Source organism: Trachypithecus francoisi, unplaced genomic scaffold (assembly GCF_009764315.1).
Source record: "Trachypithecus francoisi isolate TF-2019V2 unplaced genomic scaffold, Tfra_2.0 Lachesis_group7, whole genome shotgun sequence".
NCBI lineage: Eukaryota > Metazoa > Chordata > Mammalia > Primates > Cercopithecidae > Trachypithecus > Trachypithecus francoisi.
Window position 1 is genome coordinate 55,064,877 of NW_022681472.1, and position 25,016 is coordinate 55,089,892.

A 25,016-nucleotide genomic window follows, 5' to 3' on the forward strand; every position below is an offset into this window, starting at 1 on the left:
ACCACACATGGCACCATTCAGAGCTGAGAGAAGTGTAAACAAAGATAAAGATGCAGTATTAAATCATAACTGCATAGAGTTAACTGTAGTATTACATAGTGTACTACTGTAATAATTCTGTAGCCACCTTTTGTTGCTACTGCGGTGAGCTTTTGTGTTATATCTGCTTAAAATGCTGTGTGATGGTGAGCATCTCCATGTGAGCAGTTCTTCTCTCCAGTATGTGTATTGCAATAAAAAGTGATCTGTCACAGTTCTCACATATTTGTCATTGGGCTGAGTGCAATGCTGTAAAATACTATAAACCTTTTTTTTTTTTTTTGAGACAAAGTCTCGGTCTATTGCCCAGGCTGGAATACAGTGGCATGATCTTGGCTCACTGCAGCCTCTGCCTCCTGGGCTGAAGTGATTCTTGTTCCTCAACCTTCCGAGTAGCTGGGATTACAGGCGTGTGCACCACCACACCCAACTAATTTTTGTATTTTTAGTAGGGACGAGGTTTCACCATGTTGGCTAGGCTGGTCTTGAACTCCTGACCTCAAGTGATCTCCCCACCTCGGCCTCCCAAAGTGCTGGGATTACAGGCGTAAGCCACCGTGCCCACTCCTGTAAACCTTGAATAACACCACAGGACCCACACAAAGTGATTCTGGAAGTGATTCCAAGAAGCAGAAAAAAGCCATGACGCTATAAGACAAAGCTGAATTGCTTGATATGTACCATAGATTGAGTTCTGCAGCTTCAGTTGCCTGCCCTTTTAAGGAAGATAAATTCAGCATAAGGACTATTGTAAAAAAAAAGTAAAAGAAAATCTGTGAAACCATTGCTTCAGTTATGCCGGCTAGCACAAACACTTTTCACTTTTTGTGAAATATCTTTTTATTTTGTATTGAAAATGCAGCTTTTATGTGGGTGCAGGATTGCTATAAGAAAGGAATACTGAGGCCGGGCGCGGTGGCTCAAGCCTGTAATCCCAGCACTTTGGGAGGCCGAGACGGGCGGATCACGAGGTCAGGAGATCAAGACCATCCTGCCTAACACGGTGAAACCCCGTCTCTACTAAAAATACAAAAAACTAGCCGGGCGAGGTGGCGGGCGCCTGTAGTCCCAGCTACTAGGGAGGCTGAGGCAGAAGAATGGCGTAAACCGAGGAGGCGGAGCTTGCAGTGAGCTGAGATCCGGCCACTGCACTCCAGTCCGGGCGACAGAGCGAGACTCCGCCTCAAAAAAAAAAAAAAAAAGAAAGGAATACTGGAGACTCTAATATGACTTGAGAGAAAATGAAGTCATTATGTGACAACTTAAAGCAAAAAGGAGATGAAGGATCTAAAGGTGAAGAATTTAATGCCAGCAAATGATGGTTTGATAATTTTAGAAAGAGGGTTGGCTTAAAAAATTTCAAGAGAACAGGAGAAGTACTTTCTGCTACCAAGAAGCTCATCTTAGTCAGCAGATGAGTTTCCTAGGCGCCATTAAGAAAATTATTGAGGGGAAAGGCTATCTGCCTGAACAGATTTTAAGTGTGGATGAAAGTGCTCTATTCTGGAAAAAAATGCCACCAAGGACGTATTAGTAAGGAAGTGATGAGTGCTCACAGACCTGTGCCAGATGATAAGAAGTAGGAAAAGCAGTGCCAGAAAACAAATTGACATTATACAGTCTGGCAGAAGTGTTCCAGTTATTCAAGATTGCTTTTGACTTTTTTTATGACATGGATCCTCCTATGATAGGGGCACTGCATTATTTGACATAAATTTCTTGGAAAGATTGACCAGTCTTTGTATATGTTAATGGTCCTGCCAATTTCTGTTTTTCCTTATGTTTTTGGTTATGATTTGATAATGTGTTTAAATAAATAGCTAGTCAAAAAATAAATACATTTACAGTTTTTAAAACATGGCCTATGTGTATGAAATTAAAAGAATATAAAAGGCATAATTACAGGTAAATAGTATGCATCTTTATATTAGATTTTTTCCCTTTAATTTTTTTAGAAAGGGCACAAAGAGCATTTGACATATGTTAATAAGCAAGAAAGTGTTGGTCCAGTGAGAACAGAAAGTTTCCTTTGATTGTGATTTTGGAAAATTTGATATTTTCCACATGGAATTTTATGGTCAGTTGGGTGTGAAGTTGTATAGGCAAATATGATCCATTTTTAATTCCCTAGTTTAATGTTTTAAACTTAGTAAAATTGTTTAGTGGTGTCCAAATGAGCATTTACAACTCATTCTTAGTTCATTGCCTTCAGATTTGATTTTTGGTTATCGGAGAATATTTCTACATGACCTATATCTATGTCAGAATAATTATATTGACTTTTCCTCAGTATTTGCCTTTGCCTATGTGCAGCAGTGGGAAAATATTATCCTGTGACAACATTCTATTCTGGTGACAGCATTTTAAAAAATATATCTGTGTTTCATTATTTTTGTGAGGGAGAGTGAAAGTCAATAGTATTTTTTGAGTGCAAAAGAACTCTTAAGTTGTTAATGTATTTTTTTAAAAAAGGAAATGGCTTGGTTAGTAATTATTAAATTTAGCCTAGGTTTTCATTTTATGACTACCTTTAAATTTTTTTCTTAACTGTGTTTGATGATTTAATTTCTTTTTAATATATTAACTTGAAATGTAAGAACAAATAATCATTGGAGGTTCCCATATTCAAAAAATCAGATAGTGCGTAGGTTAGTGGCAGAAGAAAATTTCTATTAATAGCATCATAATCCCCTTGTATAGCATTTTGTACTTAACTAAGTTTTACTGCATACAGGAAGTTTTTTGATACTCACAACCGACCTTTGAAATAAACAGGTTAGGTATTCTTATTTCTATTTTATAGATGTGGAAATGGAGGATTAGGGAAGGTGATACGGTAGACCTAGAGAGATAAAATCGCTTGCATTGGACATCTTTTGTTTATATTATTTTATTTTATTTTTCTATATTTTGAGGCAGAGTCTTGTTCTGTCACGCAGGCTGGAGTGCAGTGGCACAATCTCGGCTCACTGCAACCTCCATTTCCTGAGTTCAAGTGATTCTCCTGCCTCAGCCTCCTGAGTAGCTGTGATTACAGGTGTGTGCTATGACACCTGGCTAATTTTTGTATTTTTAGTAGAGATGGGGTTTCCCCATGTTGGTCAGACTGGTCTTGAACTCCTGACCTCAAGTGATCCACCTGCCTTGGCCTCCCAAGGTGCAGGGATTACAGGTGTGAGCCACCGCACCCGGCCTAGATATCTTTTGATTAATTGATGTTGGAACTATTAATAGCATGTTGGTTAATAGCTATCAATACCAGGTTCTGGACAAGAACTTTGTATTCTTCATTATGACTGACTTAAAAAATGCTGCCAACTTCTTAGAAGAGTCTGTTAATAGTTAGCATTGTTCAGGTTTCAAGTGACTAGTGAGTCATTTATTAATTAAAAAAAATTTTTGGTGCCTATCATGTTAAAACTCTTGTGTCATAGGCCTTGGAGTGTGAATACCACTTGGTCTTTGTGTTTCCTTTCTTGATACTTTAAGAATTTAGCAGGTGTTCTTAAACACTGGCTAACTCATACATTTGCAGCCAAGTTTGTTTGTTTGTTTGGCTTGTTTTTGGAAGATCTAATCATGACCTCTTTGCTAGAATACTTTGCTTCTTACGGCTTATATGGTAAAATTTAAAAGCTTTAAAATATCCTTTGATGCGCTCTATGGTCTGGCCCCTGCTTGGCTGTCTAGACTCATCTGAAACATCCTCCTCTCTGTCCCCTCTTTCTTGCTTTTAAAAATTTTCTCTCCTTTTACCAAATCGTTCACTATTATTGTTTTACTATTCTATATCCTAAATAACTGTAATTGACTCCAGATGCTAGTCCAATTGATACTTTTTCTGACTAGGTCACACCCCCGTAAAATATGCTTTAAAATAGGAGATAACGTTCTTGTTTTTCATTGTACTTTTCATAGAATTGATTTTACACTGCTTTGTGTGATTATTTAATAGCCTTTCCCCCTCGTTTTATTTTAAGCTCTATAAGAACCATCTCTTTTTCTGTGGGGCACATTTATCTTGAAAACCTTGCATCTGTTGTAGACATGAGTAAATATTTATTGGTATACATCTGCTTGCTTCTTTAACAATTTCAATTTTTTTTCTTTTGGTTTTCTGATTTATGAGGTTTTAGATTGTGTATTTTTTTGACAATCAAGTTCTGTCTCCTGTTAGCTCACATTATACATGCGAAACATATTTTTGGCCAAAGTGAAAATCTGTGATGTTAATTACTTAAATTAAACTAAATTTTAGTGACTTTTCCTAGTCAGAGTTTTCAAGGTAATATTTGAAAGTTATTAATTACATACATAAAATATATTGTACAAACACACTTCATCTCCTTTTTTCCTGAGCAGTTACACGTTCTTATTTTAAGTAGATTAATTGTCTGTTTTAAATTAACTTGTCTAGAAGATGAGATAATGTAGAGGCATCTTACTTCTTTTTTATTTTGTTTGTTTGCTTCCACACATCAGTTAACCATTATTTAATCTGCTCCATGTTCCGTAGTACTAGCACCACTTTTTGGCTCATACCGAGCAAGTATAGTATATAGCCCATTCCCTCCAGAGACTTACAACTCATGCTGCAACTCATTTATAAATATTTATTGGATCCATGGTATAATTCCAGTCATCATTCTACATGCTGGGAATGCAGTGGTAAACAAAATAGACCTTGTCTCTGTTTCATGGAGCCGATATTCTGAAGAAGTAGAGCCAGTCAACACTTCATTAAGACAAATACATGCATTTTAGATAATGGTGAGTAATAAGAAAAATTATGGCCAATGGAATAGAAAATGAGTGTTTTGGGGAGTTTATTTGTCTAAAATGGTCAAGGAAGGTCTCTTAAGTGGATGTGACTTTTGACTCCAACCTAAATGACCAGTCAATGGCAGCCATACAAAGATTTTGGGAAATTGTGTTGCAAGTGTTGGGAATAGCTGGTGCAGGTCTCGATGTAGAAATAGATATGGTTCATCTGAAAGACAGATAGAAGTCAAGTGTGACTGCAACTTAGTAAAGGGAGATAGATAAGAGATTAAATTGGAGAGGTGATCTGTTCACAAATAAAAGCAACATAAGTGGGTATAACCTGAACAATTTTTAGCTTTAATAGTAGATAAAGATTTAAACAAGGTAGAATTAGCCATCTTTTTTTGTATACTGTTAAATGAATATAATATTCAGAATGTTAGGGTTGTGACACCAGTGGTGGAAATTTAATATGACAGAGCCTTACAACTTTTCTGCTGAGCAGCTTGACTATATCCATCAAAATCTGTAAGCATGAATATCTTTTACTCAACATGCCAATTTTTAGGAGTTTGTCCTTAGACATAAGTAAGCAAATGAACAATAATTAGTTATGATAAAATGGAAAAATGTAAGTACCCAATAATGAAAAACAGGTTGTATAAATTATGTTACACTCATACCAGTTAGTAATATATAGAATAGCCATTAAAATTGTGTTGTAGAATATATTTATTGGTATAGAAGGATTTTCATGATAAATATTGAGTGAAAAAAGGTCACAGAACAGAGGATATAGAATTAGTCTATTAATGTGAGCAAAAAATATGCTTGCATAGGTAAAAAGGCTGGGCTATTGCTAAATTGTTTGTGATGGTGTTATGTGGATGATAGGTGACATGTGGTTTCCGTATTATAGTGGTTGGAAGCATGAGCCTCAGAACTGGATTCCTTGCATTTAAATATAGGCTCCTCCACTTCCTAGCCTTGTGGCTGAGAAAGTCTTTGTGTCTGAGTTTCCTCATTTGTAATAGGGGCAATTCTTAATTCTTACCTTCGAGTTATTTTGAGGCTTAAATGAGTTAAACAAATATGAGCTGCTTTGAATAGTGCCTGACACATAACAAGTTCTTTATGCATGTTAGCTGTGATTATTACTATTGCATTTTTTTTCTGAATTTTTTTTTTTTTTTTTTTTTTTTGAAGCGGAGTCTCGCTCTGTCGCCCGGACTGGAGTGCAGTGGCCGGATCTCAGCTCACTGCAAGCTCCGCCTCCCGGGTTTACGCCATTCTCCTGCCTCAGCCTCCCGAGTAGCTGGGACTACAGGCGCCCGCCACCTCGCCTGGCTAGTTTTTGTATTTTTAGTAGAGACGGGGTTTCACTGTGTTAGCCAGGATGGTCTCGATCTCCTGACCTCGTGATCCGCCCGTCTCGGCCTCCCAAAGTGCTGGGATTACAGGTTTGAGCCACCGCGCCTGGCCTTTTTCTGACTTTTTTTCAGTGAACACACATTTATAAAATTGATGGGTCACCTTTCTCTCAAAGATTGTATAAAATTTTATTTAACATGCTGAAAAAGGAAAAGTGTGTTTTTAATCACATGTTATTAATATAATAAGTATAATTTATTAATAAATTTATAAACTTCTATAAAGCAGTTAAGAAAATAAACCGAGGAACAGACTGAGTAAAAATATGCAAAAACATCTGAAAAAATTCTTGTATAGAGAATATATGAAAATATCCTACAGTTTAATAAGAAAAAAGACAACCAGTTAAAAAATGGGCAAAAGACGTGAACAGACATTTCACAAAGGAAGGGTCACCAAACACATAAAAAAGAACCCAACAGCTAGACATAAGGGAATTGCAGATTAAAACCACATTGAGAATGATCATAACAGCTTTATTCAAAATAACCCCAAACTGAAATAACCCTGGAGATTAAATAAATTGTGGTATATTTAAACAACAAAATACCACTCATCAATAAAAAGTAATGAACTACTGATATATACAGTTGTGTTTCCTGAGTGAAAGGAACTGGACACAACAGAAACGTATGGTATGTTTCTATTTATATGAATTTCTGGAACAGGCAAAAATCTGTAGTGGAAAAAAGTCTAAATTGCCTTTGGGAGGATGAAGGAGGAAGGATTGATTGGGAAGAACACAGGGAATTTTCTGGGGAGATGGTGATTTCAGTATTTTGTTGGGGTGTGGGTTGTAACACAGGTATGAGTATTTGTCAAGATTCATAAAATTCTACAGTTAATATTATACTTTACTGTTTGCAGATTTTACTGAAAGAAAAAAGGACCTTAAACAAAATTGAAATCTGCTTTTTTGCAATGGAACAAGTTAGCAACTAATGATATGAGTTAAGCAATTTTTAAAGCACTTTTTGTGTATGCTAGGCTTGACTAAATAAGTAGGCTTATTCAGAGTAATGGTATCCAGGTTTTTCACCTGTGGAGAAGGAGTTACAAATATGTTAAAGAGAAAGTCTATATTTATTTGTCTATTTATTTCTTTTTTGAGATGGAGTCTTGCTCTGTCATTTAGGCTGGAGTGCAGTGGTGCAATCTCAGCTCACTGCAACCTCTTTGTCCCAGGTTCAAGAGATTCCCCTGCCTCAGCCTTCTGAGTAGCTGGGATTACAGGCACCCACCCCCATGTCTGGCTAATTTTTGTATTTTTAGTAGAGACTGAGTTTCGGGTTCATTATGTTGGCCAGACTTGAACTCCTGACCTCAGGTGATCCGCCTGCCTCAGCCTCCCAAAGTGCTGGGATTGCAGGCGTAAGCCACTGCACCTGGCCGAGGAAGACTATATTTAATGGTAGGCTGTCATGGAAAAAAAAAAAAAGAGGAAGACTATAATACATCTTGGTATTGTATTTGAATTGGAGGTATCAGAATGAACTCATAGTTTTTAATACAAAGATATATGTCACATTTACACCTTTTTGTTCATATTGTTGCCATTTTCTTCTTATTTAACATCAGTACTTTTGTTGAATTTAGACACTAGGTTTGAGACATTATGCCCGGCTGCTGCTCTATTGATGATATATTGAAGTTTATATAGGTTAATGGTTTTTTTTTTTTTTTTAAAGAATCCTTTCTTTGTATGAAATTTTACTGTGGAGCTTAAGATGTAAAAAATTCAACTTACATATTGAAATGCTCAAATGGAATTGGGGAGATATGCAGCCTGGTAGTTTGCATTTGGTCTCTGCGTGGCAGATGTTTGGATAAACAATGCATATCTTGTGGTATGTTAGATATTAAGTTCTCAATAAGCACAGAGTGGCTTTTTAACTGTATTATTGGGTAGCATCAAGTAGTATCTAATACTTAGTACTTGCATAATAAATGTGGACTTAAATTGGGTATTTTTTCTTTTGAATCGTAGTGTTTCAGAGTGTTGGAAAATCTTAGTAACTGATATATAAATATATTTTTTCATAAATGTAGTATTGAACTAACAAAGGTAATCCTTAAGTAAACTATAAGTATTTGTTTTTTAAAAATGACTATATTGAGGTATAATTTACATACCATAAAATTATCTGTTTTTAAGCATACAATTCAATGATTTTTAATAAATTTACCAAGTTGAGCATTCATCAACAAAATCATATCACCCCAATTAGATCCTCTTTGTTACAGTTAATCCTAATTCTTACTCCAACTTCAAGGAACTGTAGATTTACTTTCTATATCTCTAGAAATAGGAAACATCTCTAGACATGTTCTGTCCCTGGAATCTATAATATGTGGTCTTTTATTTCAGGGTTCATCTGCCTTGTAACATGTATTAGTACTTCACTTCTTTTTATTGCTAAATAGTATTCAGTTGTTTGGATAGACCACTTTTTATTTATCCATTCACCAGTTGATAGACATTTGTGTTGCTTACACTTTTAAGGCTATTATGAATAGTGCTGCCATGAACATGTAGTCTTTGTGTGAACTTAATGGTTTCATTTCTCTTGGGTAGATACCTACAGGGGGATTGTTGGATTGTATACTAAATTTATGTTTAACTTTTTAAGAAACTGCCAATCTATTTTGCAATATGATATCATTTTACATTCCTTCCGACAATGTATGAGGTCCACAACCTTGCTGACATTTGTTATTGACTGTCTTTTTGATTATGTCCATTCCCCACTGGAATGGGGTTTTATAAGAATTTAATTTTATAAGAATGGTAGTTTTATAAGAATTCATTTTTGTTTGCTTAGTTCATTTTAGGATTTTGGATTTTATGTATGGTAATAAGACATTTATTACACTTTTATTTTAGTGATAGGCAGCTTTTACTTCTTGTATTTTCCTGTTTTTCATCTAATATTTAAATTCAAATAAAACGATTCCAGAAGTTTGAAAAATGTTAACATATATTTATATCTCAACAAACAGGATATAATTTGTATTTTATTTGCAAATGCTAAAATCATTGTAATTAAAAATATATGACAAAAGCTGGCCAGGCGTGGTGGCTCACCTTGGTGTAATTCCAGCACCTTGGGAGGCAGAGGCTGGTAGATCACTTCAGGTCAGGAGTTTGAGACCAGCCTGACCAACATGGCAAAACCCCGTCTCTACCAAAAATACAAAAATTAGCCAGATGCAGTGGCGCACTCCTGTAATCCCAGCTTCTTGCAAGACTGAGGCACGATGGTCGCTTGAACCTGGGAGGCGAAGGCTGCAGTGAGCCGAGATTGTGCCACCGCACTCCAGCCTCAGCGACAGAGCAAGACTCTGTTTCGATAAAAAGAAACAAAAATTACAAAAGCTAATGGATATTGAAAAAGATACTATGATACACTGCTGATGAATGTGAAAATTCAGTGTGATATCGTGTATGCATTAAAAAGACCACCGTAGCCGGAAACCATCATCCTCAGCAAACTATCGCAAGAACAGAAAACCAAATACCGCATGTTCTCACTCATAGGTGGGAATTGAACAATGAGAACACTTGGACACAGGAAGGGGAACATCACACACCAGGGCCTGTTGTGGGGTGGGGAGAGGTGATAGGGATAGCATTAGGAGATACATCTAATGTAAATGATGAGTTAATGGGTGCAGCACACCAACATGGCGTATGTAATACATATGTAACAAACCTGCACATTGTGCACGTGTACCCTAGAACATAAAGTATTAGAAAAAGACCACTGTAGAAGCATTTGTATTCATGTAAAGACCTTAGTGATCTCTAAGATACATTGTTTACTCATATCAAGTAGGCTGTAGACATACACCTATGTATATATTCTCATTAAAATTATAAATGTATAATTGAGTGCATGAAATGAGTATGCAGAGGTCTGCAGGGATGTATGATAAACTCATAAAAAGTTGTTATCTATAGAGTGTGGAGTTGGGAGTAAATAGTATTAACTTTTCATTTTATCTATTTAATTTTTTAAAACTTTTAAAACTTTTTTTTCTTTTCATTGAGTATTGATGGTGTAAGTTAAGTAGTCACTGTGTAAAGAAATATACATTTCTTAGCTTTTTAAACTTTTCCTTTCTAAGTTGAGTTAGTGAAGAATTGTACTAATTTTATTTTGGAAAAAGTGAACTAATCTTATTTTACTGTACAGGATATGAGTAATAACAAAAATACATTTTTGGAACCAATTTGTAGGTTCAAACTTTGCATTTTGGGACTCTATATAAATCTTTAGATCCAGCTGTTGCTGAGAATATTCTTCCAATTGCTATGAGGTGTGTTGATTTTAAAAGAATGGATGGCTGTTCCTCAAGTGTACATATGGCAAAAATTTAATGGTATCCCTATGAACTTGAATGGATTGTTTAATTTCTTTGCATCAAGTAGTAAGAACCACACTTCCATTGTTTTTATTTAAAATTTAGAAGAAGGAATTTTTTTTTTTTTAATAGAAATGCCAGTTTGGTCCTGAAATTTCATCAGCTCTCTGTTATAGTTTGTCAACAAATGGTACAAGCAAAGTCTTTCAAAGTATTTGTTAATTAGGCCATATTCATTTTTAGTCTTTGCTACTATACAATCAAGACCTACTTGTTTCTATTTCCTTTAATTTATCCTGGAGTTTGTCCAAGTTGAGTTTTAATGAGTTGTTTATCCCACTAGTTACACTAGGATTTATTTTTCCCTAGAGAGTAATGTTTGAATTGATAGTTTTTAAACCTATTCTGTAAAATGAACATATGTTCACTAAGACTTCTGGATATGAGGAATAGGCATGTGTTAAAGAAATTATTTTACATTCAACAGCTTAACTGTTAAAATGGAAATTTAGTGATATTTCAAAATATTAGGTAAGTCCAGAAGTTAGAAATTTTTAGTATGAATTTATATTGAACTGTTTTGTTTTAAGTAAAGTTTAATAAATATGTAGTGGTATAAATCACAAGGAAAAATACACTTTTTATTGACATTTTAATGAGTCCCACAAATAGTTTAAATAAAGTTGTAAAAGCTGTTGATCTTTAAAAAATTTTTTGAGATGAATATGGTATAATGTTATGGCTTGATGAATTGGTAATAGATACATTAAAGTATTTGTTATTTTCTACATTTGTTAGCCGGTTACAAATATTTCAAAATTGACAAAAGCAAAAGAGAAAAACCCCTCTTCATTGGTATTGTTACATTAACAGATAATTGTGTAAGATACCATCTATTGCTAAATCATTTCAGATTTATTTATGTCGGTTTAAATACTACTGGAGTATCTAACAGAAGTATAAATAGAATGTATTTTTATTTGTTGTGGGTTACAGCTGAAAAATAAACCACAAATATATATCCTCTGTGTGTAATTGGCGTGTTTATTTTTGAATCCTAACTTTTGTACAAAGTAAGCTTCTCGTTTGATATTAAAATAAATCTGAAGGATAGAATTTTTCCTTACCCTTGGGCATTACTACAATGTACAATATATTAATCTTTCCGAATTTGCATGTGTTTAAGTTTTTATTCAAGCCTGTGTTATCCATTTGGGAAAATTTTAGGTGATATAAGCTGGCTTGAAAGAGTACGATATACGGTAGCTGAATTTATTATGAAATAGTAAAGACCTGCTTGTAAAAAAAAAAAGAACCCCATCTATAATTTTGCCATATAAATACTTACTGCTGTAGTTATATTAACAGGGCTCTTGCTACATGGTAGGACCTCCGAATTGCCACAGAGTTCCTGAAGATGGATTAATTGTACATTTTTGTATTATAGGAGGTATTCCAAATGTCCGTGTTCTTTACTACTTATCACTAATAAAATGTGGGTTTTTGGCGCAGGGGCGAGGGGTGTTGCAGGAATTTAAACAGAAATTTGAGAACATAGTGGAGAGACCTAGTTAATAACTATTTTAAAATGCTTATAGAATACAAAGGAAAATGAGAAAGAAAAGAAAATGTCTTTAAAAATGGTCTAAATGTTGGAAAAGCAAAAGGAAATCATAAGGATAATTAACATTCAGGTTTAGGAATTGAGTCATATTTGTTTATCCTTCTGTTTCTTTTGATCTCTACTACTTTACCTGTTTGGTACAAGGGATCTTTTATTTACTGCATATTTATTTTCTGGTTCATTCTTTTGAATCCTTTGGCTTTTATAGCCAAATATGATCAGGATTGTAGATACTAGTATCTAATTCAAGATTGTGGAGATTTATAACTCTGCCTACTTCTAAGACCGTTGTAATTTTACCTCTTTTATCCATTTTGAATTTTTGTGTATGACTTGAGGTATTAGTCTAAATTTATTCTTTTGTATGAGCATATCCAGTTGTTCCAAAACCATTTGCTGAAAATACTGTTCTTTTCCCATTGATTATTCTTGACATCCTTATCAAAAATCAATTGACCATAGATGTATGGTTTTATTTCCATTGTCAATTTTAGTGCATTCATCTACATGTTTTATCTTTATGCAAGTATGATACTGTTTTAATTACTGTCCCTTTATAGTAAGTTTTGAAATTGGGAAGTGTGAGTTTTCTAACTTTGTTTTTCTTTTTAAAGATTGTTTTTGGTATTTGAGGTCCCTTGCAACTCCATATGAATTTTGGGGTTACCTTGTTCATTTTTTCAAAATAGGTAGCTGGGGTTTTGATAGAGATTGAATGGAATCTGTTGATCAATTTGGAGAGTGTTGCCATTTTAAAAATGTTAAGTTTTCCAATCCATAAACATGGGATGTCCTTCCATTTATTTAAGTCTTTTAAAATTTCCTGCAACAATATTTTGTAGTTTTAAGTGTGCAAATTTTACACTTCTTTGTTAAATTTATTCCTAAGTATTTTATTTTATTTTTTTTAGTACTGTTAATGGAATTGTTTTCTTAATTTCAGTTTTGGGTTGTTCGTTGTAAGTGTACATTTACTAAAGTGTTTTTTGTGTAATTGCCTTATGTCTTACAACCTTGGTGAACTCACTTACTAGTTTTTTCCCCTCACTTATTAAAAGGAAAAAAAAATAGAGATGGGGTTTTGCCATGTTGCCCAGTCTGGTCTTGAACTCCTGAACTCAAGCGATCTGAAATGACAGAAACAGAATTCAGAATATGGCTAGAAACGAAGATCACCAAGATGCAGGAGTATGTTGAAACCCAATCCTAGGAAGCTAAGAATCACAGTAAGACAATACAGCCACTAACAGACAAAATAGCTAGTGTAGACAAGAACTACCTGATAAAGCTGAAAAACACACTACAAGAATTTCATAATGCAATCACAAGTATTAGTAGCAGAATAGACCACTCAGAGGAAAGAGAGCTTGAATGTTGGCTTTCTGAAATAAGACAGTCAGACACGAATAGAGAAAAAAAGAATAAAAAGTTATGAACAAAACCTCTGAGCAATATAGGATTATGTAAAGAGACTAAATATATGATCCATTGGTGTCCCTGAAAGAGATGGGGAGAATGGATGCAACATGGAAAACATATTTCAGCGTATGATTCATGAGAACTTCCCCAATCTAGCTAGAGCCAATATTCCAATTCAGGAAACGCAGAGAACCTCTCTGTGAAGTAATATACTTCACAAGAAGATCATCTCTAAGACACATAATCATCAGATTTTCCAAGGTCGAAATGAAAGAAAATATGTTAAAGGCAGCTAGAGAGAAACGTCAAATCACCTTCAAAAGGAAGCACATCAGAACAAAAGTGAATCTCTCAGAAGAAATCCCACATGCCAGAAGAGATTGGTGGTCACTATTCAACATTCTTAAAGAGAAGAAATTCCAGCCGAGAATTTCTTATCTGGTCAAACTAAGCTTCGTAAGTGAAAGAGAAAGAAGATCCTTTTCAGACAAGCAAATGCTGAGAGAATTTGTAACTCCCGAACCTGTCTTAGAAAAGCTCCTGAAAAAAAGCACTAAATATGAAAAGGAAAGACCATTACCAGGCACTATAAAATAACACTTAAGTACACAGAACAGTGATATTATAAAGCAACCATATAAACAAGTCTCCGTAGTAAACAGGTAACTTAATGATGACAGGGTCAAATCTACACATATCAATACTAACCTTGAATGTAAATAGGCTAAATTCTCCAATTAAAAGGCACAGAGAGGCAAGCTAGATAAAAAACCAAGTCCCAGTGGAAGGCTGTCTTCAAGAAACCCATCTCACATGCAATATGACACCCACAGACTCAAAATAAAGGGCTGGAGAAAAATCTACCAAGTAATAGAAAATAGAAAAAAAGTAGGGGTTGCAATCCTAATTTCCGACAAAACAGATTTTAAGCCAAAAAACAATAGTTGCTTATCTATAGCAAGCGAAAGCCACAAAATAAAAAAGATAAATTGGACTTCATTAGAATTTTGAACTTTTGTGAATCAAGAGATATTATCAAGAAAATGAAAAGGCAAGTTATAGCATGGGAGAAATATTTGCAAATCATTTATCTGATAAGGGTCTAGTTTCCAGAATATAAAAAAAAAACTCTCATAATTCAACAAGAACAAGATACACAGCCCAATTTTAAAACTGAACGTAGGACCTGAAAAGACACTTGACAAAGAAGATATACAAATGGCCAATAAGCACAGGAAAAAATGCTCAACATTGTTAGACATCAGGGAAATGAAAATGAAAACCACTAGATACCACTTTCTACCCATCAGAAGGGATGTAATTTTAAAAAATAAAAATAAACAGAAAATAACAAGTATGGCCTGAATAGGTAGAAATCGGAACATCACACACAGTGGTATAGTTACTATGTAAAACACAATTTTGCAATTTGTAAAAAAGATGAACATTGAGTTACCATATGACCCAGCAATTATATTCATAGGTGTACACATACCCAAGAGGACTGAACATGTTCATACCAAAAAATTGTGAATTTGGTTGTCAAATGTCTATAGCCACACTAGCTTCCTTGTCATTGCTTGGACTTGCCAGGCCCTGTTCTACCTCAGGGCCTTTGTTTGCAAACTGTTGCATCTGCCTGAAGCACTTTCCAGAGATACCTATGTAGCTGTATTTTACCTCCTTCAAGACTGCTCAAGTGTCAAGTTAATAAGATCTATCTTTATAATAAAGCCTACCTACTATATACAAAATTTTTCACTCTGAAGCAATCTCATTCCACTTATGTTCTACGTTTTTTCTCTTCTCTTCTTTTCTCTTCTCTTCTCTTCTCTTCTCTTCTCTTCTCTTCTCTTCTGTTTCTTTCTTTTGAGATGGAGTTTTACTCTGATGCTCAGGCTGGAGTCCAGTGGCATGATCTCGACTCACTGCAACCTCTGCCTCCTGGGCTCAAGCCATTCTCCTGCCTCAGCATCTGAATAGCTGGGACTACAGGCGCTCGCCACCATGCCCAGCTAATTTTTTGTGTATTAATAGAGATGGGGTTTCACCATGTTGACCAGGCTGGCTATGTACTACGTTTTCTATTTCTAGTAGTATTTCTCTTATAACTTCCTTATGTTTATTGATTTTTGTCTTCCTCCACTCCCCACTAGAATGTAAGCTCTCTGAGGACAAGGATTTTAATTTTTTTGTTCATTGGAATCTTAAAATGGCTATATTTCCTAAATAGCCAGAATATAACTGCTTACAGAGTAGGCAGTTAATAAATATTTACTCAACTGATAGGTTTTTTAGAGAACAGCTTCAACATGAAGAATGAAGTCAACTAGGCCTCATCTGAGACCTCAGTAGCTAAATTATAGTAAGGACATTACAGCTCATTTCTTTATGGACCTAGAAACTACAGAGTAAAAACTGAATCTTGGTTTTGAAGGATATTAGTTTTATTAATAAAGTAGAATTTGCCTACCATAGCAGTGGCTACAGAAGGAGCTCATTGACTTGAAAGATGACAGAAATCTAAAGCATGTCTGGAATTTACAAAGGTAGCCCATTGACTTGAGATTATTAGTATGTCGGTATATCAGGTTAGAGCTTGAAATTCCCTTATATTCTTTTAAAGATGAATTGTGCACATCAATTGACTATATATACACTAGACTGTAGTAGGAAGAATAATAGAAAGTCTGGGAAATTCTGGGGAAGTCTTGGTAGCTGCACATTGCTTTATCTATTTGAATGCCCATAGAATTTTTTCCTTATCTTTTTTGGAAGTTCAGTAACTTTACTAGGATAATGATCATTGAGAATCAGTATTGTTTGTGACACATTGTGCACTTTGTAGTTTAGGTGTTTATTTTAGACAAGATGTTTTTGATAAATATTTCTGTATACTGTTTCTTTTCTATTTTCTTCTTTAGGAACACTGATTATGTATATTTTGTATTGCTTTTTCCTGTTATTGATATCAGTATCCTTTTCTTACATTGTTTTATAATTTTTCTAAATTGTTATTTTTGTATTTCGAGATTTTATCTACCACCTTCTTAATTTGAGTTATATTTTATTTGTTGAACTTCTAGCTATTTGGAGATTTATACATAATTTTATGGTATTAGTTTATAGTTTAAATCCATTGTGATCAGCACGTATACTGTATATGATTTCAGCCTTTTTCATTTTACTTAGACTTGCTTTTATGTTCTTACAGTATGCCTTGGTGAATGTGTATTCTGCTGTTGGGTGGGGTGTCCTACAAATGTCAGTTAGGCCAAATTGATTCATAGTAGTGTTTTTGTTTTTAATTCTTTACTTACGTTCTATTTGTTTTATCAATTCCCCTGAGAGGAGTATTGAAATCTTCAGGTTTTCGATTTGTCTATTCCTGTTTTCAGTTATGTATTTTTAAAAATGTATGTATTTTGGACATCTGTAGTGCCTACAAACTTAATTAACCATGTTATCATTATGAAAAAATCTCTCTATATCCATGGTAATAGTCTTTGTTCCAAAGTTTACTTTGTCTAATGTTAATGCATGACTTTTTAAATTAGAATTATGTGCTGTTTCTTTTGCTCATTCGTTTACTCCTTCATGCTCCTATCCCCTTTATTTTTAACCTGTCTACTTTAAAGTGGATATGTAGTTGGCCTTTTTTTTTTTTCAATATAATCTGAGCATCTTTTCCTTGAATTGGTATGCTTAAGTGTTTGAGACTTAACATAATACTATATTTTGGGGTTTAGTTCTAGTATCTTGCTGTTTGTTTTCTAGTTATCCCATCTATTGTTTGTTTCCTTTTCCCAACTTTATTTAGATTGATTCCATTTCATCCTCTCTATTTCATTCTTATTCCACTCTGTCTCCACTATTGCCTTTATTAGTTTTACTTTTTAGTTTTATGGCTTTAGTTGTCCTTGGTTTTATAGTTTACATCTTTTACTTATCACAGCTATCTTCAAATAATGTTATTCTGTGTCATACATTGTGTAAGAACCTCCATTTCCCTCTTCCTGCCCTTGGCTATTGGCATTATGCATTCTACTTTTATATATGTTATAAACTCTGAACTATGTTGTTATGATTTTTGCTTTAAACAGTTAATTCTTAATCTTGTTAGAAGATGAGAATGTTTCTTTCTTCGTCTTCTTCTTCTTTTTTTTTTAATTCACCCATATATTTACCATTCCCAGCACTCTTCACATTTCTTTGTGTAGAGCCACAAATATTTCCATCTGGTATCACATTCATTTAGCCTGAAGAATTTTCTTTAACATTTTTTATAGTACAGATATGCTGGTGAGGAATTCTTCCCAGTGTTTAGTCATAAAAAAGCTCTTTTGCTAACATTTTTAAAATATTTTTTTTCTGAATTTTGGATTCTAGGCTGACTGTTTTTCTTTTTTCTTTCTGCATTTCAGTCATGTTACTCTGTTGTCCTCTGTTGTGCATGATTTCTGATGAGGAGTCTGCTTTCATTTTCTAGCTTTGTTTCTTTACATGTGATATGTTTTTCTCCTTAACACTAGTTTTCAGCAATTTGGTTATAATGTGCCTTGCTATGTTTTTAATTCTCTTCTGCTTGGGGTTTGTTGAACTTCTGGGATATTTGGGTTTATAGTTTTCTTCAAATTGCTTGATAGTGTCCCACATCCCACATCCCATTAAAGCTTTGTTCAGTTATTTTAGTCTCTCTCTCTCTTTTTTTTTTTTTTGAGATGGAGTCTCACTCTGTCGCCCAGGCTGGAATGCAGTGGCATGATCTCAATCTGGGCTTATTGCAGTCTCCGCCTCCTGAGTTCAAGCAATTTTCCTGCTTCAGGCTCCTGAGTAGCTGGGATTACAAGCATGCGCCACCACGCCCAGCTAATTTTTGTATTTTTAGTAGAGACGGGATTTCACCATGTTGGTCAGGCTGGTCTCAAGCTCCTGACCTTGTGATCCGCCCGCCTTGCCTTGCCAAAGTGCTGGGATTACAGGCGTGAGCCCCCGCACCGGGCCTGTTTTAGTGTTTTATCTTTCCTGGTCCTCGATTTCCTGGGAACTCCTCAGAGACTAATCAGCTAGTGGGAGAAGAGAGGGAGGCGTTTATTCCTACATTTCCATCTTCTGCATGTATGATTGCAAAGTAGTTTGCTGGTGTCTCATGCTGTGCGTGGTGGCTTTAGGCAATGCAAATTAAACTATGCATTGAATTGGTCTCCATAGCAGTGGCCAGAATACGAGGTAGGGTGAGAAGCTTTTTAGGTGATATACAAGAGATGTTCTGTACTCTCCGTGTGTGGTTACAGTTGGGAAAATGACAAATGATGGAGGGTTTGTGAGGTTGAGGAAAGAGCAGGTTACAGTCTACTGTGGTAGCATCCTGATTTTTTTTGTATCTATCTTTTGTTTTATTGTTCTATTTTATCTTGCATGCTTAATTAACCTTCACTATAAACTTGTTGCTCACAGACATTGAAATGTTTCCTTACTTTGAGGCTTTGTTATTTAGAAAATTTAATTACATAATTCACGTTATTCATAGACAAAACCAAATGAATAAGGGATCAACAAATTAGATATTCCAGGGCAGGAATTTTAAAAATGATTTTCCATGTTACTATCAAGTAGAGTCTGCATATAATGGAAATACTTCATAAATACTTCTGAGAGAAAGGATTAGGATAGAGGGCTGTGGATCAGGTTGCCTGGATTTAAATTCTAATTTTTCCTTTTTTTAGTAGTATGACATTTGATACCTTAATATATCTGTGTGTGTCTTGGTTTTCCCATTTGAAAAACTAGTATAATGATAGTACCTCCCTCATAGAGTTATTATGGCAGGATTCAACGTGTTAATAGATAAAAGAAATCTAGAACAATGCAGATTTGCTAGTAAATCCTTTCTAAGTGTTAGCAAGCACTATTTTTATTTTTACTTACAATGATTGTCTTGATTATGTAGTAATTGCTTGAACAATATATGTGTAGGTGAATATGTGCGTATAGACATCATTCTAGTTTGTATTTTTATATTTTATTATTCAGAGTTCCTGAAATAGTGAAACTTAAAGTTAGCAGAATTGCATATCTGTTTTGTTTAATCAAATTTTAAAATACTTTGGATGTATACCCTTTCTTCCCTTGCAACCTAAGTCATTTAGTATTTTGTTGTCTATAAATGCTGTTTACTCTATTGTGATTCTTTCTGTTTTCTTGTACAGGACCAAAAGATCTCAGATTGCTATAACTGAAGGTATATTTGAACTTCCAAATCTCACAATTCAAGCTACAAGAGCACAGACACTTCTCTTGCAAGCAATATATCAAAGTTGGTCTCATCTTGGAAATGTCAGCTCTTACGCAGTGAATGAAGCTTTGATAAATGAAGTCTTCCTAAGTATAGGTAAGAGCACAATCTTTTTGATAAGTATATGGAAAATTTGTGTTAGAGGCAACTAATATTTTATTATGAAAATCATATGTCTAGCACAGTCAACTTAAATTGTAATATGTTTCTGTGAATGTAGATATTTATAGTTTATGCTTAAAATCCAGATTATGAGTTAAGCCATCCAGTTTTATTTCCTCGTACCTATTTCTGTGTGTGTTTCATAATTGCAAAAGATTATTTTTCACCAGCTTCTTGTATAATTTACACTTTGGATAACTTTTGAGGGTATCAATGTATGTGTTTGAAATGATAACCCAATTATAAGTACAGTAGTTTTTATTATACTGGTAAAATGAAATAAATTCTTACTTGTAATACTTGGTTAGTTTGGTAAACAAATTTTTTTTGTGTGTGTGTTTGAAAAGTATTAATCTGACACCCTTAATGAGTTAATTAACTACTAAAAATACAAATTTCTGCTTTGATGTCACTATAAGAGATATCTTCTTCTTATCACTCAGTTTGCATGTAAATAAAAAATTATAGAAGCTTTTAAAAGTTGTTTCAGTTCAAAATAATAATGTTATGTTTGTCAGTAACATGAAAGTAGTTTTTAAAGGTTATAATTTAAGTGTAATTATGCTTAAAGTAACATTATTTTAAATTTATCTGTTAAAATAAAGCGACTTTTGTTCTTATATGATGCTTTTGAAGGTTTTAATTTCAGACCTGACATACAAATTAGAGTTTTCTTTTTTGGCCTACCCATTAACTAATGTAAAATACAGGTTGATTATCCCTTATCCAAAGTGCTTGGTACCAGAGTGATTCAAATTTCAGATTTTTTTCAGATTTGGAATATTTGCCCTTACATAATGAGATATACTGGAGATGTAACTCAAGTCTAAATATGAAATTCATTTGCATTTCATTTACATCTTATACACATCGTCTGAAGGCAATTTTATACAGTATTTTTAATTGTGTGACTTAATCACATGAGGTCAGGTGTGGAATTTTCTACTTGTGTCATGTCAGTGCCCAAAGAGTTCTGAATTTTGGAGCTGTTTCAGATTTGGGGTTTTCAAATTAGGGATGCTCAAGTTGTAGTAGTTCTGGTACTGGCTTTTAGCATTATATAAAGAATAACAAGATAAATGTTGCAGTAGGCTAAAGGTTCTTCACTTGGAGGTTATGAAAGGACTTAGAGTTTTCTGAGTCCTTGGAAGTGGTATGCAAATTTTATTGTGTGTATAAACACACACACAGACATACATATTTGTATCCTCTTTTTGAATTGAACTTACTGCTCCTAACTGAAACTTTGTACCCTTTGAACAGCATCTTCTTATTACATACCAACCCCCACTCCATTCTGCCTACGTTTGGTAACCACCATTCTACTCTCTACTTCTGTGACTTTGACTTTTTTAGATACCACATTTAAGTGAGATTCTGCAGTACCTGGCTTATTTCACTTAGTATAATGTCCTCCAGGTTCAACTGTGTTGTCTTAAACAACAGACTTTCCTTCTTTTTTTAAGGCAGAATAGTAATCTCTTGTGGATATATGCCATATTTTCTTTATCCACTCATCCCTTGATGGATGCTTATACTGATTCCATATCTTGGCTATTGTACAGTGAACATGGGTGTGCAGATATCTCTCTAATATGATTTCATTTTCTTTGGACATATACCCAGAAGTGGGATTGCTGGATCATATGCTAGTTATATGTTTAGATTTTTGAGGAACTTCCATACCGTTTTCCATAATGGTTGTACTAATTTTCTTTTTTCTTTTCTTTTTTTTTTGTTTTTTTGAGATGGAGTCTTGCTCTGTTGCCAGGCTGGAGTGCAGTGACACGATCTCGGCTCACTGCAACATCTGCCTCCCAGGTACAAGTGATTCTCCTGCCTCAGCCTCCTGAGTAGCTGGGACTACGGGTGTGCGCCAACACGCCCAGCTAATTTTTTGTATTTTTAGTAGAGATGGGGTTTCACCATGTTGGCCAGGATGGTCTCTATCTCTTGACCTCATGATCCGCCTGCCTCAACCTCCCAAAGTGCTGGGATTACAGGCGTGAAGGTTGTACTAATTTTCATTCCCACCAATGGTATTCTCTTTTTCTCCACATTCTTGCTAACACTTATCTTTCATCATTTTGAAAATGGCCATTCTAACAGGTATGTAGTTATATCTCATTGTGAATTTAATTTACATTTCTCTAGTAATCAATGATGTTGAGTATGTTTTCATAAAGTTGTTGGTCATTTGTATGAACCATTTAGATGTTGGCCATTTGCATTGTTCGTTTGTCACCATTTGTCATCTGTTGGCCATTTGTCACCTTTTGAGAAATGTCTGTTCAGGTCCTGTGCCCATTTTAAAATTGCTTATTGTTTTCTTATTATTAAGTTGAGTTCCTTAGATATTTTGGATAACAACTCTTTATCAGAGGGATGGTTTGCAAATTTTTCTCGCAGTTTCTGTGTTCTTCCTTCATTCTATTGTTTCTTTTGCTGTGCAGAACTTTTTGTTTAATGCAGTTCCATTTTTCTGTTATTGCTTTCATTTCCTGTGCTTTCAGGGTTATAGTCAATGCCCAGACCAATGAAGCTTTGTCTGTAAGTTTCTTCTAGTAGATTTACAGCTTCAGGTCTTATATTTAAGTCTTTAATCCCTTCTGAATTGGTTTTTCCTCATGGTGTTAGATAAGGATTCAATCTCATTGTTCTGCATGTAGATATCCAGTTTTCCCAGCAGCATCTATTGAAGAATCTGTTCTTTCCCCATTGTATATTCTTGGCATCTTCATCAAAAATCAATTGTCCATAAATGTGTGAGTTTCTTTTGGATTCTGTCTTGTTTTGTAGGTTGATGTGTCTGTCTGTCTTCATGCCAGTACCATGCTATTTTGATTGCTATAGCTTTTTAGTATAAAGTCAGATAGTGTGATTTTTTCAGCTTTATTCTTTTTTGTTTAAGATTGCTTTGGTTCTTTGAGGTATTTTATTCCATATTAATTTATGGATTTTTTAATTATTTCTGTGAAAAATGACATTGGAATTTTGGTAGGGGTTGCATTGAATCTGTAGATTGCTTTGGGTAACATGGACATTTTAACATTAATTCTCTCAGTTCAGTAGAACAGGACACCTTTCCATTTATTTTTTATTTTTTTATTTTTATTTTTTATCAGTGTGTTATACTTTTCAGTATATAGATCTTTCATATCCTTGGTTAAATTTTTATCTATGTATTTTTGTTTTTGCTATTATAAATGGGATTGTTTTCCCAACTTCTTTTATGGATAGTTTTAGTTTTGGACATGTTAATGCATAAAAATGGTACTGATTTTTACATGTTGATTTTGTAACCTACATCTTTACTGAATTCACTTATCAGTTCTAAAAGATTTTGGATGGAGTCTTTAGGGATTTGTTTTTTTTTTTTTGAGTTGGAGTCTCCCTCTGTCACCCAGGCTGGAGTGCAGTGGTGTGATCTTGGCTCACTGCAACCTCCATCTCCTGGGTTTGTAACTGGGATTACAGGCACGTCACCACACCCAGGTAAGTTTTTTGTATTTTTAGTAGAGATGGGGTTTCACCATGTTGGTCAGGGTGGTCTTGAACTCCTTACCTCAAGTAATTCACCCACCTTGTCCTCCTGCAATACTGGGGTTACAGGTGTGAGCCACCATGCCTGGCCGAGATTTTTACATATAATATTGTCAACAAGTAGAGACAATTTAACTTCTTTCTTTTCTATTACAATACCTTTTACTTCTTCCTCTTGGTTAGTTTTTCTGAATAAGACTTCCAGTACTGTGTGGAAAAGAAGTAGTGAGAGTGAGCATTCTTGTCAGGTCACTGATCTTTGAAGATTTCAACATTTCACTCTTCCATATGATGTTAGCCATGGGCTTGTTCTATATGTCCTTTATTGTGTTTAGGTACATTCCTTCTATACCTAATCTGTTAGTAGTTTTGATCATGAAAGGCTGTTGAATTTTGTCTGATGCTTTTTCTGCATCTATTGGGATGATGATATGACTTTTGTCCTTTATTTTGTTAATGTGGTGTGTCATATTTATTGAGTTATATTTGTCAAACCATCCTTGCATCCCGTGGATAAATACCACTGTATCATGGCAAAAGATTATTTTAATGTGTTGTTGAATTTCATTTAATATTTTGTTAAGAATTTTTACATCTATGTTCACCAGAGATATTGGTCTGTAAGTTTGTTTTCTTGTAGTGCCCTTTTCTGGCTTTGGTATGAGGGTAATGCTAGCCTTCTAAAATGAGTTTGAAATTGTTCTCTCTTCAGATTTTTGGAAGAGTTTGAGAAGTGATCAATGTTAGTGGTTCTTTAAATGTCTAGTAGAATCCATCCAGTCCAGAACTTTTCTTTGATGGGGACTTGTTGTTACTGATTCACTCTTCTTACTCATTATTGGTCTACTTGTATTTTCCATTCTTTCGTGATTGAGCCTTGATAGGTTAAAATGTGTCTAGGAATTTATTAATTTCTTTTAGCTTATCCAATCCATTGGTATAGCGTTGTTCATAGTAGCCGCTTATGATGAGTCTACATATTTCCATTGTTTCTATCAGCTGTAATCTCTCCGCTTTTATTTTTAATTTTATTTATTTGAGCATGCTCCTTTTTCTTAGTCTATTGAAGGGTTTATCTTGTCAAAAATCCAACTCTTATTTTTATTTTTAAAATTGTTTTCCTAGTCTCTGTGTATTTCTGTTTTGATATTTGTTATTTTCTTTCTCCTGCTGACTTTAGACCTTTTTCTAGTTCCTTGAAGTATAATGTTTGATTATTTGTTTGAAATACTTGTTTTTTTATTTAGGCATGTATTGCTGTAATCTTCTTTCTTAGAACTACTTCAGCTGCATTTCATAGGTTGTGTATTTTGTGTTTCCATTTTCATTTGTCTCAAAATACTTTTTGATTTCATCTTTACCTGTTGGTAATTT

The 25,016-nt window shown here is 34.4% G+C and overlaps 1 protein-coding gene across 10 annotated transcripts in view; it reads left to right on the forward strand.

Annotated features, from left to right (window-relative positions):
• Positions 1-25,016, forward strand: part of VPS13B (vacuolar protein sorting 13 homolog B) — an 869,883-nt gene that overhangs the window by 163,748 nt on the left and 681,119 nt on the right. For all 10 annotated transcript variants that reach the window (XR_004435186.1, XM_033202375.1, XM_033202376.1 and 7 more), the window contains exon 17: positions 19,852-20,033. Coding sequence is in view for 9 of the 10 variants with exons in the window: in XM_033202375.1 (XP_033058266.1) it covers positions 19,852-20,033 (182 nt within the window). In the remaining variant the exon portion in view is untranslated. The remainder of the gene's footprint in view (positions 1-19,851; positions 20,034-25,016) is intronic.